The 16,397-nt window shown below is 42.7% G+C and overlaps 1 protein-coding gene across 3 annotated transcripts in view; it reads left to right on the forward strand.

The window, feature by feature from the left end:
• The window catches only part of rad18 (RAD18 E3 ubiquitin protein ligase), a 74,670-nt gene that overhangs the window by 32,008 nt on the left and 26,265 nt on the right, over positions 1–16,397 (forward strand). For all 3 annotated transcript variants that reach the window (XM_021569200.2, XM_036950355.1, XM_021569201.2), the window contains 2 exons: positions 3,561–3,701; positions 10,588–10,753. In XM_021569200.2, coding sequence (XP_021424875.2) covers positions 3,561–3,701; positions 10,588–10,753 — 307 coding nt within the window. The remainder of the gene's footprint in view (positions 1–3,560; positions 3,702–10,587; positions 10,754–16,397) is intronic.

Raw genomic sequence — 16,397 nt, forward strand, 5'->3', positions numbered from 1 at the left:
CAAGAATTGCTGACAGTATGTCACACAGATAATATTTGGAACAGATACCAGGTCTTGAGCTCATTTAGATGTAAATTACTGGTTTGATAATGATCTATATTTCTCCATGCAACTGTTCTTTCTTCATTACAGCTCAGACTCAAACTACAGCCAAGAAAGTGGTTTGTCCCTCTCGGGCTGCATATGAAACTGATTTCTTTAGCTACAATACTTTGGTAGCAGGCATTGTACGAATTAGCATTCATTCTTTACATAGAACACCCCTGTCTACAGAACAAACAAGTGGTGGAAATTAATTAAATTAAACTATAATTTGCTTCATGTAATATGCAGAATGAACGTTAAAAAGCTTGTCGTTATATCAAACCCAACAAATAGCCATGTGCAGGGTCTTGTATTGACATGTAAATGAGCCATGTGGTGAGTAATCAACCCATGGATTGTGAGCATTCACCTTGGCTCTGAATACTGCTCTAACTGAATGGTGTAGTTCTATTTTTATTCCTCCCAAAATATTTAAATATTCAATGTCATCAGAACATGTTCAATAACATGTATGTTCTTTGACCTTCATTTAGTGTACGCATTCGAGACTCTTCAAGGTGGAAACCTGTCAAAGCCAAGTCACGAAGTCTGATTCAGTCACTGATCTTGTAGGCCTAATCTGAGTAAAAAGAAAAATGAGTGTATTTTGTTTTAAATATTTATGCCTCGGAATCCAAAACGCAATGATAGCCCTTTTTTGTTCTTGCTTTGTGAAGTCTGCGGATAAGCAAGCAAACCGGTGAAATGTATCAGTGTTCTGCAGCTGAGTTGGGGAATCTGGCACCTTGGGTTTACTTTACAATACATGTGCAAACAGAACAGTACTGCTGAGTTGGGGTTCAGGGAAAGGTGGCATGAAATGGAGGGCTAATGCGGACCATGCAGTAGGACCATGCAGCTGTAGAGCACCAGCATCCCGACAAACACACACACCTCAACTCAATTTACTGTAAACATTGGACCTGCTGGAATGTTAGGTGCCACTAGTCTGGCCTAAGCGGCTGCAGCCAGGGTCAAGTGCTTTCAGAAAATGAGGATTCACAGTATCTACTATGTCCTTTAATGGGAGAATGAGAACTAATTTCTGGTCTGGTCTTAGGGATTTATTTGATTGTATATACTGGTTTTCTGTACAAGATATGATAGTGATCAGAATGAGATTCTTCTGAGCAGATTCCAAAGGATCTATCCAGATGATCTGCTGTAGTCGCATAGTCAGATCATCAGAGGTGAGTGGAGTTTAGTTGTGCTCAGGCTGAGAGAACACAATGTCCTGCATTACACGGCTATAACAGGCATGTCAGAGGAAAGGAATCTCATAATGAAATCACTTACCTACAGGCGGTTGTAATTGAATTCTGTCCCGGGTGCGTGTGTTCTGTGTTTAATCTGGACTACTTTGGGCCTAAGTTGTATTGACAGGACACATGATATGAGGAGTTTAATTTGCACAATAATAAAATAGGGCTGTACAGTACCTTATTTTACTATGTACCAGTATTTGACGCACAGACCGGTTTGAGTTTTTACTTTGCCTTCTATAATGGTATTTCAATGTTGGGTTTGTTAAATGTGATGCGCAATTCCAGTGCTTGTAATGTCCGTTTAATACTTTACTTCGTTTGCTACATGTAGTCTTTCTCCCTCTCCTCCTGCTGCATGCCACTTCCCACACCATGCCCTGACCCCTGTCACTCAAGGAAAAACCAGTTGCTCAAATTTCATGCAGTTCACTCTGCTGTCTGGTCTGCATGGTCAGATAGATGCAGAAAGACGTTGGTGACAGCGATGCTGCTTTCTACAAGCGTTCTATAACTACATTATTAGTTTGTGTATCTTACTGTCTGCAAACTACTGTCTTAGGTCCAAAAGGCTTCTTAAAAGCTTCTACCCCCAAGCCATAAGACTCCTGAACAGCTAATCAAAGGGCTACCCAGACTATTTGCATTGCCCCTCCCCCCTCTTTATGCTGCTGCTACTCTCTGTTTATTATCTATGCATAGTCACTTTAACTCTACCTACATGTACATATTACCTCAATTACCTCGACTAACCGGTGCCCCTGCACATTGACTCTGAACCGGTACCCCCTGTATATAGCCTCGCTATTGTTATTTTACTCCTGCTGTTTAATTATTTGTTACTTTTTACGAAACATTTTTAGTTATCTATTTTTCACTTTACACTTATTTTTCTTAACTGTATTGTTGGTTAAGGGCCTGCAAGTAAGCATTTCACTGTAAGGTTGTTGTTGTTTGTCTAATGCTAATCGCTAGAATTGAGTGGGCAACGTCGATCAATGTTATCAAAACCATAGAAACTCTCTGTGGCAAAACTCCCAAATAAAAGGAGCTGGAGGCGCCTGAAAACTCAGAAAAATGCGTAACAAAGTCGCTAAATAGGCAACACTGGGATAGGCGAAACATGAATATGTTAGCTAGCTAGCTATTTTCGTTTGTTGGATTGAAACGTATAAACAATCAGAATGGAGAAAGCCCCGTTGAAATCACGTATTTGTGTTGCCACCTTAGGGTCATGAACTACTCATAAAGCATATTTAGTACTTTTATTATTCAGAAACAAAAAATACTGCCAAAAAACAAATAAAATGATATTTTGGCCATGTCACCCAATCCTAGAATGAAACATCTTTTCAGTCAAATCTGTATCCAGGTATAAGGTCTGAGTATAAATATTTTTAGGATAGCATGTGCTTTTTGTTTCTCTCAGATCCATTGTTTTGCAATAAAAGCCCTGAAATTGTGATTTCATACTCTTTGTTTTACATTCTCTGGAGTTTGTGCTCAGTTCTATTATTGTATTATTTAAAAAAATTTTTGGCTGAATTGAACCCGTCTGTTTCTGCACTCAACTTGAATGCCTTCTGCTGACTTGATCCAATAGCTTTGTCTGCCTTAATCGTATTGGTTTTCATTTGTGATTTAGCTAATGTTTTAATGAGTTTGTTTTTCCAGCAGAAACTTGCGGTTTAATTTGATCTCTTATCATTTAACTGTTTCTGTGTAGGCTGATAAGCTCTCGGAGAGAGCTCACCCTCGTCTGTCTATCATATTAGTAAAACCCTGGTCTTTTTTCTTCTGCTATTTAAAACAAAAACATCCTCACAAACCTCCCATGACACACTGTCCTTTACCATCACTGCAACTGAATATACGGCTGTTCTCAACAATGTACTCAGAGAGGGGTCCTGTATTCTAACACACCAGACCTTACATTAACATTGGTTATCTTCCAGAGCGCGTGCCTCTAGTTATGATATAATAAGCAGGAGGGAGTTTGTATGATAGGTGCCTTGATGTATCTGGATCTTAAACCATGCTTGTTTCTCTGTGTTTGGATGTGGGTTTTTGTATAAAAGGGAATCAAACTGCAGTTCTCCCTCTATGCAACATTCAGAAACAGGATCTGTCTGCTTACGTGTGTTACTGTGTATGTGCATGTCTGATCTCTGCATGCCTCGCCTGGATTCTTACCTCTCCTCATCTGTATTGCAGGGAAGCAGCATAACAGTGAGTTCTCCCGCCTTATCGCCCAGGTCCGGGGTCGCCTGGAAAAGACCAGGAAGAGGGAGATGAAACAGAAAGTGAGGGATGAGGGAGTAGAGGAGGACCGGAGAGCGGGCTCCAGCTCTGCAGGTACCACCGTAACCCTCATTAACATGTTGAGGGGATTAAACGGGTTAGCACCGTCACCACGGAATATCTTACAGCCCCAGCCTCCCCAGCAGAGCTCATAGTCCATAAGCAATTTACAAAAGGAGAGAGAAGCAGGGACGGTTTCTATATGAAGAATCCTCTCTGTATTCCTGTTCAGGGGGATTTGCTATCACAACCTTCACATCGTCACTCAGCCCCAGACCTCTGATGGCTCCTCTTCAGGTGGTCACAGTTGATCAGGGCCTAGGGTTCAGCTATACACCCAGCAGCATGGCCACAAGGCTGTTCTCTCCCCAAAATGTTTTTTTATCCTTTGCATCTTGTGTGAAATTCCAAGATGGTGTAGCAGTTGGACGTGTGTTTGTCTTTGTCTTATCCCGTGTAAAAAGTCATTTTTTTCCCATATATACTTTAATCTCGCTTTCTATCTACAAACTAAATATACTTTCCTGCGACCCGCCTCACCCAATGTGGTACAGATCTGCTATTTTTATTCCTTATAACTGGAACCTCCATCAGTAGCTAGCCAGCTAACTAGCTACTAGCTATCAGTCTTTGTTAGCCACGGTTAGCAGTCTTCACCTTTAGCTAGGACACCAGCCAGCTTTAGCTCGGACAGTACCTGCCAGTCTGCACAGCACAATATCAACCCAGAGCATATCGGATTGCTTCTCTCTACCACATCACCGGATTCCTGCCGCAAGCTCTGGACCATTACCTCGGATCATCCCAGCTAGCTAGCTGCAATCGCATGGCTACTGTTAGCTAACGCCTCTGTCCTGAAGCAAGCACCAGTTAACCTTGGGCTAGCCTTGAGCTAGGTCCATATACCAGCTAACTTATTGGGCTACAATACCTCTTTTGCCAATTGGCCTGGACCCTTTATTGTTGACACAGAGCCCCGACGATCCCTCACGACTGGTCTGCTGACGTAATCGTCCAATGTGGTTTCAACAGGCATTTCCATTGCGATGTCGCCAAAGACCCATCCGCTAGCCACGGCCCGCTAGCTTTCTGAACGCCGTTGTCGCACACTCCCTTAGTGTAGTAGTGACTACCGAACGGCTCCCTGACTCACCTATTGCTGCTCATTGGACAAATATGATCACTCGGATAAACACAGCTGATGCCTGCTGGACTATTCACTAACTCAGTACCTCTTTTTGTTTGTCTGTCGGCCCCAGCCTCGAACTCAGGTCCTGTACGTACCTAACTGACCCTCTCTGCCTATTTATCGCCATTTATCCATTGCTGTCTTAGCTCTCCCGATCAACACCCGTGATTGCTTTATGCCTCTGTCTACTGTCAATATGCCTTGTCAACTGCTGTCTCGGTTAGTACTTTTTGTTTTATTTCATTGTAGAGCTCCCAGTCCCGCTCAACATGCCTTAGGTAGCTCTTTTGTCCCACCCTCCACACATGCGGAGACCTCACCTGGGTTAACTGGTGCCCCCATAGATGCAATCTCTCTCATCGGCACTCAATGCCGAGGATTACCTCCACTGTACACACACCCTACCATACCCTCGTCTGTACATTATGCCCTGACTCTATTCTACCACGCCCAGAAATCTGCTCCTTTTATTCTCTGTTCCCAGCGCACTAGACGACCAGTTCTTATAGCCTTTAGCCATACCCTTATCCTACTCCTCCTCTGTTCCTCTGGTGATGTAGAGGTTAACCTAGGCCCTGTAGCCCCCAGTACCACACCTATTCCCCAGGTGCTCTCATTTGTTGACTTGTGTAACCGTAAAAGCCTTGGTTTCATGCATGATAACGTCAGAAGCCTCCTCCCTAAGTTTGTTTTATTCACTGCTTCAGCACACTCCGCCAACCCTGATGTCCTAGCTGTGTCTGAATCCTGGCTTAGGAAGGCCACCAAAAATTCTGAAATTTCCATCCCCAACTACAACATTTTCCGCCAAGATAGAACTGCAAAAGGGGATGGAGTTGCAATCTACTGCAGAGATAGAACTCTACAGGCTGTCATACTATCCAGGTCTGTGCCCAAACAGTTCGAGCTTCTACTTTTAAAAATCCACCTTTCCAGAAATACGTTTTTCACTGTTGCCACTTGTTATAGACCCCCCTCAGCCCCCAGCTGTGCCCTGGACACCATATGTGAATTGACTGCTCCCCATTTGTCTTCTGAGTTCCTACTATTTGGTGACCTAAACTGGGATATGCTTAACACCCCGGCCGTCCTACAATCTAAACTAGATGCCCTCAATCTCACACAAATTATCAAGGAACCTACCAGATACAACTCTAAATCTGTAACCACGGGCACCCTCATAGATATCATCCTGACCAAATAGCCCTCTAAATACACCTCTGCTGTCTTCAACCAGGATCTCAGCGATCACTGCCTCATTGCCTGCATCCGTAATGGGTCCATGGTCAAACGACCACCCCTCATCACTGTCAAACGCACCCTAAAACACTTCAGCGAGCAGGCCTTTCTAATCGACCTGGCCCGGGTATCCTGGAAGGATATTGACCTCATCCCTTCAGTAGAGGATGCTTGGTTGCTCTTTAAAAGTGCTTTTCTCTCCATCTTTAATAAGCGCCCCATTCAAAAAATGTACTGCGTACTGCATTAACATCGAATAGCCCCAGCGATATGCAACTTTTCAGGGAAGTTAGGAACCAATATACACAGTCAGTTAGGAAAGCAAAGGCTAGCTTTTTCAAACAGAAATTTGCATCCTGTAGCACAAATCTCAAAATGTTTTGGGACACTGTAAAGTCCATGGAGAATAAGAACACCTCCTCCCAGCTGCACACTACACTGAGGCTAGGAAACACTGTCACCACCGATAATCTACAGAAATTTAAAATTTCAATAAGCATTTTTCTACGGCTGTCCATGCTTTCCACCTGGTTACCCCTACCCCAGCCAATAGCTCTGCACCCCCCGAAGCAACTTGCCCAAGCCCCCCCCCGCTTCTCCTTCACCCAAATCCAGATAGTTGATGTTCTGAAAGAGCTGCAAAATCTGGACCCCTACAAATAAACTGGACTAGACAATCTGGACCATCTCTTTCTAAAATTATCTGCTGCAATTGTTGCAACCCCTATTACTAGCCTATTCAAACTCTTTTTTTGTTTTGTCTGAGATTCCTAAAGATTGGAAAGCTGCCGCGGTCATCCCCCTCTTCAATGGGGGAGACACTAGACCCAAACTGTTACAGACCCATATCTATCCTGCCCTGCCTTTTCTAAATTCTTCAAAAGCCAAGTTAACAAACAGATCACTGACCATTTCAAATCCCACTGTACCTTCTCCGCAGTCTGGTTTCCGAGCTGGTCATGGGTACACCTCAGCCACGTTCAAGGTCTTAAACTATATCATAACCGCCATTGATAAAAGACAGTACTGTGCAGCCGTCTTCATCGACCTGGCCAAAGCTTTCGACTCTGTCAATCACCACATTCTTATCGGCAGACTCAACAGCCTTGGTTTCTCAAATGATTCACCAACTACTTCTGGTTCACCAACTACTTCTCTGATAGAGTTCAGTGTGTCAAATTGGAGGGCTTGTTGTCCGGACCTCTGGCAGTCTCTATGGGGGTGCCACTGGGTCCAATTCCTGGGCTGATTCTTTTCACTGTATATATCAATGATGTCGCTCTTGCTGCTGGTGATTCTTTAATCCACCTCCACGCAGATGACACCATTCTGTATACTTTTGGCCCTTCTTTGGACACTGTGTTAACAAACCTCCCAACGAGCTTCAATGCCATGCAACACTACTTCCGTGGCCTCCAGCTACTCTTAAATGCTAGTAAAACTAAATGCATGCTCTTCAACCGATCGCTGCCCGCACCCGCCCTACAAATACCTAGGTGTCTGGCTAGACTGTAAACTCTCCTTCCAGACTCACATTAAGCATCTCCAATCCAAAATTAAATCTAATATTGGTGTTCCTATTTCGCAACAAAGCCTCCTTCACTTCATGCTACTAAACATACCCTTGCAAAACTGACTATCCTACCGATCCTTGACTTCGGCGATGTCATTTTCAAAATAGCCTCCAACACTCTACTCAGACTACATCCAATTTGCTATCACAGTGCCATTCGTTTTATCACCAAAGCCCCATATACCACCCACCATTGCGACATGTTTGCTCTCGTTGGCTGGCCCTCGCTTCATATTCGTTGCCAAACCCACTGTCTCCAAGTCATCTATAAGTTTTTGCTAAGTAAAGCCCCACCTTATCTCAGCTCACTGGTCACCATAGCAACACCCACCCTTAGCACGCGTTTCAGCAGGTATATTTCACTGGCCATCCCCAAAGCCAACACCTCTTTGGCCGCCTTTCATTCCAGTTCTCTGCTGCCAATGACTGGAACGAATTGCAAAAACCCCTTAAGCTGGAGACTTATATCTCCCTCACTAACTTTAAGCATCAGCTGTCAGAGCACCTTACCGATCACTGCACATGTACACAGCCCATCTGTAAATAGCCCACCCAACTACCTCATCCCTATATTGTTATTTATTTTTGCTCTTTTGCACCCCAGTATCCCTACTTTCTCATCATCATCTTCATCTATCATTCCAGTTTTTTTTCCAGTTTGCCACTGTCTATTTATTGCCTTTACCTCCCTAATCTTACTACATTTGCACACAATGTATATAGATTTTTCTATTATGTTATTGACTGTACGTTTGTTTATCCCATGTGTAACTCTGTGTTGTTGTTTTTGTCGAACTGCTTTGCTTTATCTTGGCCAGGTCGCAGTTGTAAATGAGAACTTGTTCTCAACTGGCCTACCTGGTTAAATAAAGGTGAAATAAAAAAATGTGGAGACAGCTTATTTGAACCCTCTCATATTGGCTCTGATACGTGTTCTGTTATAGTGTTGTTTCAATGTGGGCATTAAGGTGTCCGCATGCTTCCCAGCCAAAAGTTAGATGCATGAACTCTATAGTGTTCGTGCATATATTATGAAGATATTTTGTGGCGTTTTTGTTCGTTTTGGACTTCAGTGAGGTTTTTTTTCAGCTGTTCTTGCACACAACATTTTTTGCTGGAGGGAAGCCGAAGTTCGGAGCCGAAGTCTACGGTGGTGATTGGTGATTGGTCAACAGTAGGACTCCTTCAAAATCGTTGTCATTTTATTGAAAAATAGTCCACCAAACATCTTGTAATATTGCGCAACTAAGACTCTGGCAAGAAAGTCAATATTCTTTTTTTTTTTTTTTACCCCTTTTTCTCCCCAATTTCGTGGTATCCAATTGTTTAGTAGCTACTATTTTGTCTCATCGCTACAACTCCCGTACGGGCTCGGGAGAGACGAAGGTTGAAAGTCATGCGTCCTCCGATACACAACCCAACCAAGCCGCACTGCTTCATAACACAGCGCCATCCAACCCGGAAGCCAGCCGCACCAATGTGTCGGAGGAAACACTGTGCACCTGGCAACCCTGGTAAGTGCGCACTGCGCCCGGCCCGCCACGGGAGTCGCTGGTGCGCGATGAGACAAGGAAATACCCTACCGGCCAAACCCTCCCTAACCCGGACGACGCTAGGCCAATTGTGCGTCGCCCCACGGACCTCCCGGTCGCGGCCGGTTACGACAGAGCCTGGGCGCGAACCCAGAGTCTCTGGTGGCACAGCTGAAGAACGTCAATATTAATGACCGTTTCTTGAGTTAGCTTAAATTAATTCAGACTATTTTGAGAAAGTATATAGTTGTTACGCCTTCTCAAAAAGGGCAAACAGTACTACTATTGCTGTTTTTTCGTTCGGTTCGGCTTGCTGAGTTCGGCTAGGCCCAGCCGAACTGAAGCATGCTGACGTCTTTAGTCATACCCCTTTAAAGATGCTTGTTAACATGCACACCACCATACCCATGCTGTCTGATGTAGTGCAGGGAATAAATTACAGACCCAGAGTACAATTCATTTTGTAAGTCAATACACACACTATTACCTCTGCATGTGTGGTTCATCTTTGGCACGTCAGCCAAAAAAGATACACATGTATTGCATAAAACGTGGAAGCATACTGCCATAACTTGTCGCATAAGTTATTATGTATATATTTTTTGGCTGACATGCAACACACCCACAAGCTCTTTTGGGATTCAGTGTGTTGAATGTCTTGGAAAAGGTCACACTTGTAGTCCACTGAAAGCAATGGCTGCCAACAAAATGACGGAGCCTATTCATTTTCGATAAAAGGAAAGATCTAGTATCAAAGTGAGTGAAGCAAGAGGAGCTCGGTGATCAGTGAGTGAACATTAAGTTGGGGAAGCTTAACAGTATGCTAGTTATTGGGGATATTGCAGGGCAATTGACCAATCAAGGCTTGCTATAGCTTCCAGCCCGTGCTGTATTGGCTGTTAGTACCTAGCACTACCTAGCATTCTGTTTACTTTCATCTTGAAAAGAAAAAAACACACATGGTGTTTTAACTGTCGACAAATCAAGCGTTTCATTGCTTTACATGGAAATCCCCCGTCACAGAATGAAACGTCAGTATGTGCAGAGGTAATCATATTTATAATGCATAGAATACCATTAACTGCTGGTCATATATTTTGCCCACCGCCTAGAAGACACAGTGGTTTGTTTGTGGTTAAAGGCATTTTGACATTACATTGGGGAAATATCTATAATATAAGATGGATGACTTTAGCATCTATGTCAATTTCTATCATGCAGCCTGCTCACACATCATGTGTACAATGTTAAAACAGGACAGATCCAGATTAAAAGACATGGTTGTCAAGGACAGTTTTCCAACATAGATTCTTGACAGCTCATTTTCACCAATGATTGATTTTCTACCAGTCTTTTTATGACATGATCATTAGTATTGTCCATGTTCTTTTCCATTCCTTTCTGTAGATAAAGCAGCAGAACAGGAACAGAGGGATCCCAGTCCCAGTGACTCAGAGGCCTTCTGCATATTGATGACATCACCAGTACCGGAGCCCTCTGAGGAGCAGCAGCCTTCTGTTGTAGAGGTCATTTCCAGGTCACCCAGCTGTCTCAGTGACGTGTCCATCAGCAGGTGAGCGAGCCCAGGAGACGGAAGAATTGATTAGGGTGAAGTTGCCCCTAGACACTGAATTTGTGCATTTTACCCACTAATGGTTAAGGTTAGGATCGGGGAAGGGTATTCTTGATCTGATTCGAGATCTGTACCTTGGGGGAACTTGATTCTCCACTCCTCAACAAGCAGACATTTGACTTGTCTTCCCGGGGTTTCTCTGTTTCAATGCTTCACAGCTCTCAAAACAGGAGAGCTGTAGTGTGTGTGTGTGTGTGTGTGTGTGTGGTGTGTGGTGTGTGTGGTATTACTGAGGAACTCTGTGTGAAACTAAAGTCGGACTCTCAGCGGGAGTATTGAGTTGGTTCTGACTCACACAGCTCGTTGCGGGCCTCTGGAAAGAGTTCTATTAGCATTCATACCCCCACAGCCTGCCTGCACTTCAGCCCAGAATAGTTTAAATTGCCTTTTCTTTAGAAAGACACCGCAAGGTTGGCTAGTTGAAGACTAAAGTTACGTGTTAAACATAACATTCTAAATCAGTCACAGATACCTAACAGTACCAAGCTCTTATCAAAACAGGGTTGGGACAAGTTACCAACTGATCAAAGGGGAAAAAAACTCTATAGTAGATTTCTATTTTTACAGATATTGATATATTAAATATTTTGATATACAGTATGGGAACAATATACATTATTGTTTTGAAAATATATTTTTTCAAGGAAGCTGGTCGTGAGCCAGGCAGCTGTTAATAGAACACGTGCTGCTTTTGTCTGGAATATCGACCTGGACCCCAAAGGATGCAGATTCGTAGAGCCATCAGCTACAGAATGTAATTAATAGTGTGCTCCCTTGTTCAGAGTGTCAGACCTGTGTGTGCTGTGTGCCAGAGGGCCTTATCAAATAAGCACTATGAGATGTCCAGACTCCCACCACAATTTAGAGCTCTATACAGCAAGTTTTTTTTTTGGGCAGAGGCTGATGTTCCATTGACCTGCTCCTATTCATATGAGGCCCTAGAGCTTCACGCAAATATGCTTTTCTGTCGCCCCACATTCTGCCTGTATGGAGCTGGAAGTGTGTCTGTGTGAAATCTGGCAGGTGTGATAATTAATTATAACCCTGTGTGTGTGTGTGTGTGTGTGTGTGTGTGTGTGTGCGCACATCACCTGCCTCTGATAAAGCCACCGCCTGCCTGGCTCGGCTTCCAGCTGGGGACTCGGACACCTGACAATGCTCTGAACCACACCACTTAAATTGCCTCTTAGCCGGCGCTATCATCAGAGCAGCACTTGGTCAGACCTCTCTCCCACTCCCCCCAGTAATGAGCCAGTTAGTCAGTCAGACGGAGAGATGCTCCATGCTCCAGCAGCCTGCTCTAATAGCTAACATACAGGCATTAGCCCCACCAGTTGCTACGGCACTCCTACTTACCTAACTCTTTATGCAGATAGACATTTCATTTGTCTTCCCCTGGAGGGGCACCAAGAGGAGTGCTCTCACCTTCCAGAGGCAATTTATTCTCTGTTTGTCCGCATTAAGGCATGTAAATGTCTTGTAAAAGTGTTTTATTAGGACTTCCAGGAAGATATGAACAAATATTGGCTTCCTCTTTCAGAAAAGGCTTGCTAAAAATCGATTGCATATATCCTTCTCATCCTTTATCCATCCCATCCAGGATTTACATGGTCTTTCAGGTGAGAGTCAGCCATTACTGAATAATCCTCACACCTGCTGGAGCAGATTCATCTTTTGGTCATCAAATAGAAATCTTCTCACCAGGTGTCACTCTGTTTTGAATGTATTCCTGTTTCCATTCATATGATTGTAATGCTACCGTTTTTCACTCCTGCTTCCGGAGGTCACCTTGTGATTCTGTGTGAGTGTGAACCCCAGACTGAGCAGAGGGAGATGAGGCCTCCGGCTTGTACCATCTCTTCTGTCTGTATTTACTCACCTGTCAGCGCCTATTAGAGCCCTCATTATGTGGTAGGCTGTCATGTTACTGTTAGGCGATAACACAAAAATGCATCAGCTTTTTTACCCAATGGTGTAATAATTAGGTTATTCCGTTTGCTCCCTGTTCCACAGTCGAGAACTTCAAAGGGACTATACAGCCCTCAAAGACCATCTTTGGGAGAAGAGCTCTTCACAAAATTATTTTTTTATTCCACACACAGTAATAAAACATCTTTGTCCAGGCAAAGTGATGAAAAGCTCTTTAATGAATTGAACTTGCATAGAGGCGTGTTGTTGAAGAATCCTGAGAAGGTTTGCTGCACTCTCCACAGGTGTTGGGTATTTAGAGCATCTCTGAAGAGAACATTTAATGCTGTCTTCTAATCTTACATAAGTGAAAGGCCAGCCGTATGGAGGGACATACTATAAGCAGGTCCTTGTTTGGTTTTGATTTAATGTTTAGGAGAGAAACATTACTTCCAGCATTCTGCTCATTATCGGATAAATCAGGGCTGCTCAACTCAGTTGTTCAGGATAGATTGATCCAATGATGTTTGCTTTTTTTGTGGTTCTCTCCGGTTGTTATTTCTGGTGAATCTCATTCCTTTTGCACACTATGGCAGTTTATTCAGCCTCCACTTGCTTTATTGATTTTATTTTTAAGTTCCCCTCCCCTGACATGTATTGATTTACTTTCAAGAGAAGATAATAATATAAAGGAAAATGTTGCAAAAATAACACTGAAATAGTGAGTAGGCTACATACATTATGTGTATATTGATAAGGCTACATGAAGAACTTACAAACTTCACTTTCAAAAAGGCCGACTTAGGGCTGAATTCATTTTCACTTAAATAGCAATCTTAAGCTTAGACAAAGTTCTACAAAGTACTAGTAAATACGTTTTTTCCCCCTGTTTAATACATTTGCTAACATTTCGAAAAACCTGTTTTTGCTCTGTCATTATGGGGTATTGTGTGTAGATAGATTATTTTATCCATTTTAGATTAAGGCTGTAACGTAACAACATGTAAAAAAAAAAGTCAAAAGATCTGAATGCTTTCCGGAAGCACTGTAGATTAAGCCATGGAGTGCAGCATGGGCAACACAATGTATGACAAGGATTTACTTTTCTGATCAATTTCACTTCAGTATAAAGATTAAACTGAAAAAGTCAGTAAAAGTTATGCAACGTCAAATTAGCTAGTCGTCTTTCCAAGTATATCGACTCATTCATTTAATAGACTCAGAGGGGCTGTGTAGTTTTTACAAAGCAAGAGTTAATCCCCTGATAAAGTGTTTTATTAGCAGTCAGAAGTTCGCTAGAGGTTCCTCTCTGTTAGGTTATCATTTTTTGTTCATTTTCCCCTGGCCAGGAAGTATTCACGCTGGGCTTTTCATTATTAACATTAATAGCCTTCCAATGAAAAGAACCAGCTTCAAAGAGGCCTAGTTTAATCCATTTAGATGGGCTCCTTGTCCTGGGTTGTCCTTACCTGCCTCCCAGGCCCTCCGTGGCCCCAAGACACTGATCTCAGGGGATTCAAGCCAAATCGGGTCATATTTCATTATGCCTGGCACCACACACACTTACCATTCCTCTGTTTCACAGCCAAGTTTGACACACCCTTTCAGCTACTATTTTTGGATAAAGAACTCAGAAAACCTCACATCATCCCGGCTATTGTATTTCATCCAGGCCAAAATTAGCTGCTTGATATGATGACCATGTGATATGCCAAGTAAGGGATTTATTTAAAAAACCCATGCAATGCGATGGCACAGTTAGGGCTGGCACAATTACCGTATAACCTTGTAACCAACAGTTATGAATGAAGACCGTCATGAAAATAAAATAACCCTCATAAAAACAATTGCAATGGCTGCCTGGTATTGTGACGCAATAATTTCCCATTAATGGGTTACACTTCCTGCATTTACTTCCTGCAATGCTCCTGGCAATTTGTCACCAGCAGAGAGAAAGAGGCTAAGCGGAGGGTGGTTTACTCCGAATTTTGGTTTGTAGATCAACAAGTATGGTTACGTGCACATCTAACCACTTGCATTTTTGCCCATTCTTCAAGGCAAAACTGCTCTAGCTCCTTCAAGTTGGATGGGTTTCACTGGTGTATAGCAATCTTTAAGTCATACCACAGATTCTCAATTGGATTGAGGTCTGAGCTTTGACTAGGCCATTCCAAGACATTTAAATGTTTCCCCTTAAACCACTCGAGTGTCGCTTTAGCAGTATGCTTAGTGTCATTGTACTGCTGGAAGGTGAACCTCTGTCCCAGTCTCAAATCTGTGGAAAACTGATACAAGTCTCCCTCAAGAATTTCCTTGTATTTAGCGCCATCCAGCATTCCTTCAATTCTGTCCAGTTTCTCAGTCCCTGCCGATAAAAAACATTCCCACAGCATGATGCTGCCACCACCATGCTTCACTTTGGGATGGTGTTCTCGGGGTGATGTGAAGTATTGGGTTTGCACCAGACATAGATTTTTCCTTGATGGCCAAAAAACAAAATATTTGTCTCATCTGACCAGACTACCTTCTTCCATATGTTTGGGGAGTCTCCCACATGCATTTTGGCAAACACCAAATGTGTTTTCTTTTTTTTCTTTAACTTCTTGCTCCTACTTGAGACGCAGACGTCTCAAGTAGGCACCTGGAAATGCAAATGCGCTACGCTAAATGCTAAATGTACTCGTTAAAACTCAAACGTTCATTAAAATATACATGTAGGGTATTGAATTAAAGCTACACTCGTTGTGAATCTAGCCAACAAGTCAGATTTTTAAAATGCTTTTCGGCGAAAGCATGAGAAGCTATTATCTGATAGCATGCAACACCCCAAAATGCCTGAAGGCGATGTAAACAAAAGTATTAGCGTAGCCGGCGCTACACAAAAACGCAGAAATAAAATATAAAACATTCATTACCTTTGATGATATTCTTTGTTGGCACTCCTATATGTCCCATAAACATCACAAATTGGTCTTTTTCCCGATTAAATCCGTCCCCAAAATATCCCCAAAATATCCATTTGTATAGCCTGTCTGCATCACGAAAAAAGCTCTCTTCCAACACGCAACGTCATGTTTAAAAATTATATAAGTTGCCTATATTCTTTGACAAAACACTTCAACCTACTTTTATAACCCAACTTTAGGTATTTGTAAACGTTAATAAGCGATCAAATTGATCACTGGGCGATCTGTATTCAATAGCAGCTACAAAAGAAAAGTGTCCATTTTTCAATCTTCCAAAATCGATTGAGGTAGGCTGGATGGAATCACGGATCTATTGATAATGTCTCAATGGATTTATGTCAATGAAAATTACGTTTTTGGCGACATCGTGTGGAAGCTGTAGGAATTGCATCCGTCTCCATATTAAATTTGGTTTCCTTTAAATAATCCATGAAAGGGGCGCATGGATACTTTTTTCAGATTTCAGTGAGCAGTTTTTCTTGCGCTTTTCGATTAAACACACGCTCTGTTATAGTCACAGCCGTGATTTAACCAGTTTTAGAAACTTCAGAGTGTTTTCTATCCACACATACTAATCATATGCATATACTATATTCCTGGCATGAGTAGCAGGACGCTGAAAAGTTGCGCGATTTTTAACAGAATGTTCGAAAAAGGAGGGGGTAGGATAAAGCAATGGCTTTTTTCTGCCCACTCTTCTGTAAAGCCCA

The sequence above is a fragment of the Oncorhynchus mykiss genome, chromosome 17, assembly GCF_013265735.2.
Source record: "Oncorhynchus mykiss isolate Arlee chromosome 17, USDA_OmykA_1.1, whole genome shotgun sequence".
Taxonomy (NCBI): Eukaryota; Metazoa; Chordata; class Actinopteri; order Salmoniformes; family Salmonidae; genus Oncorhynchus; species Oncorhynchus mykiss.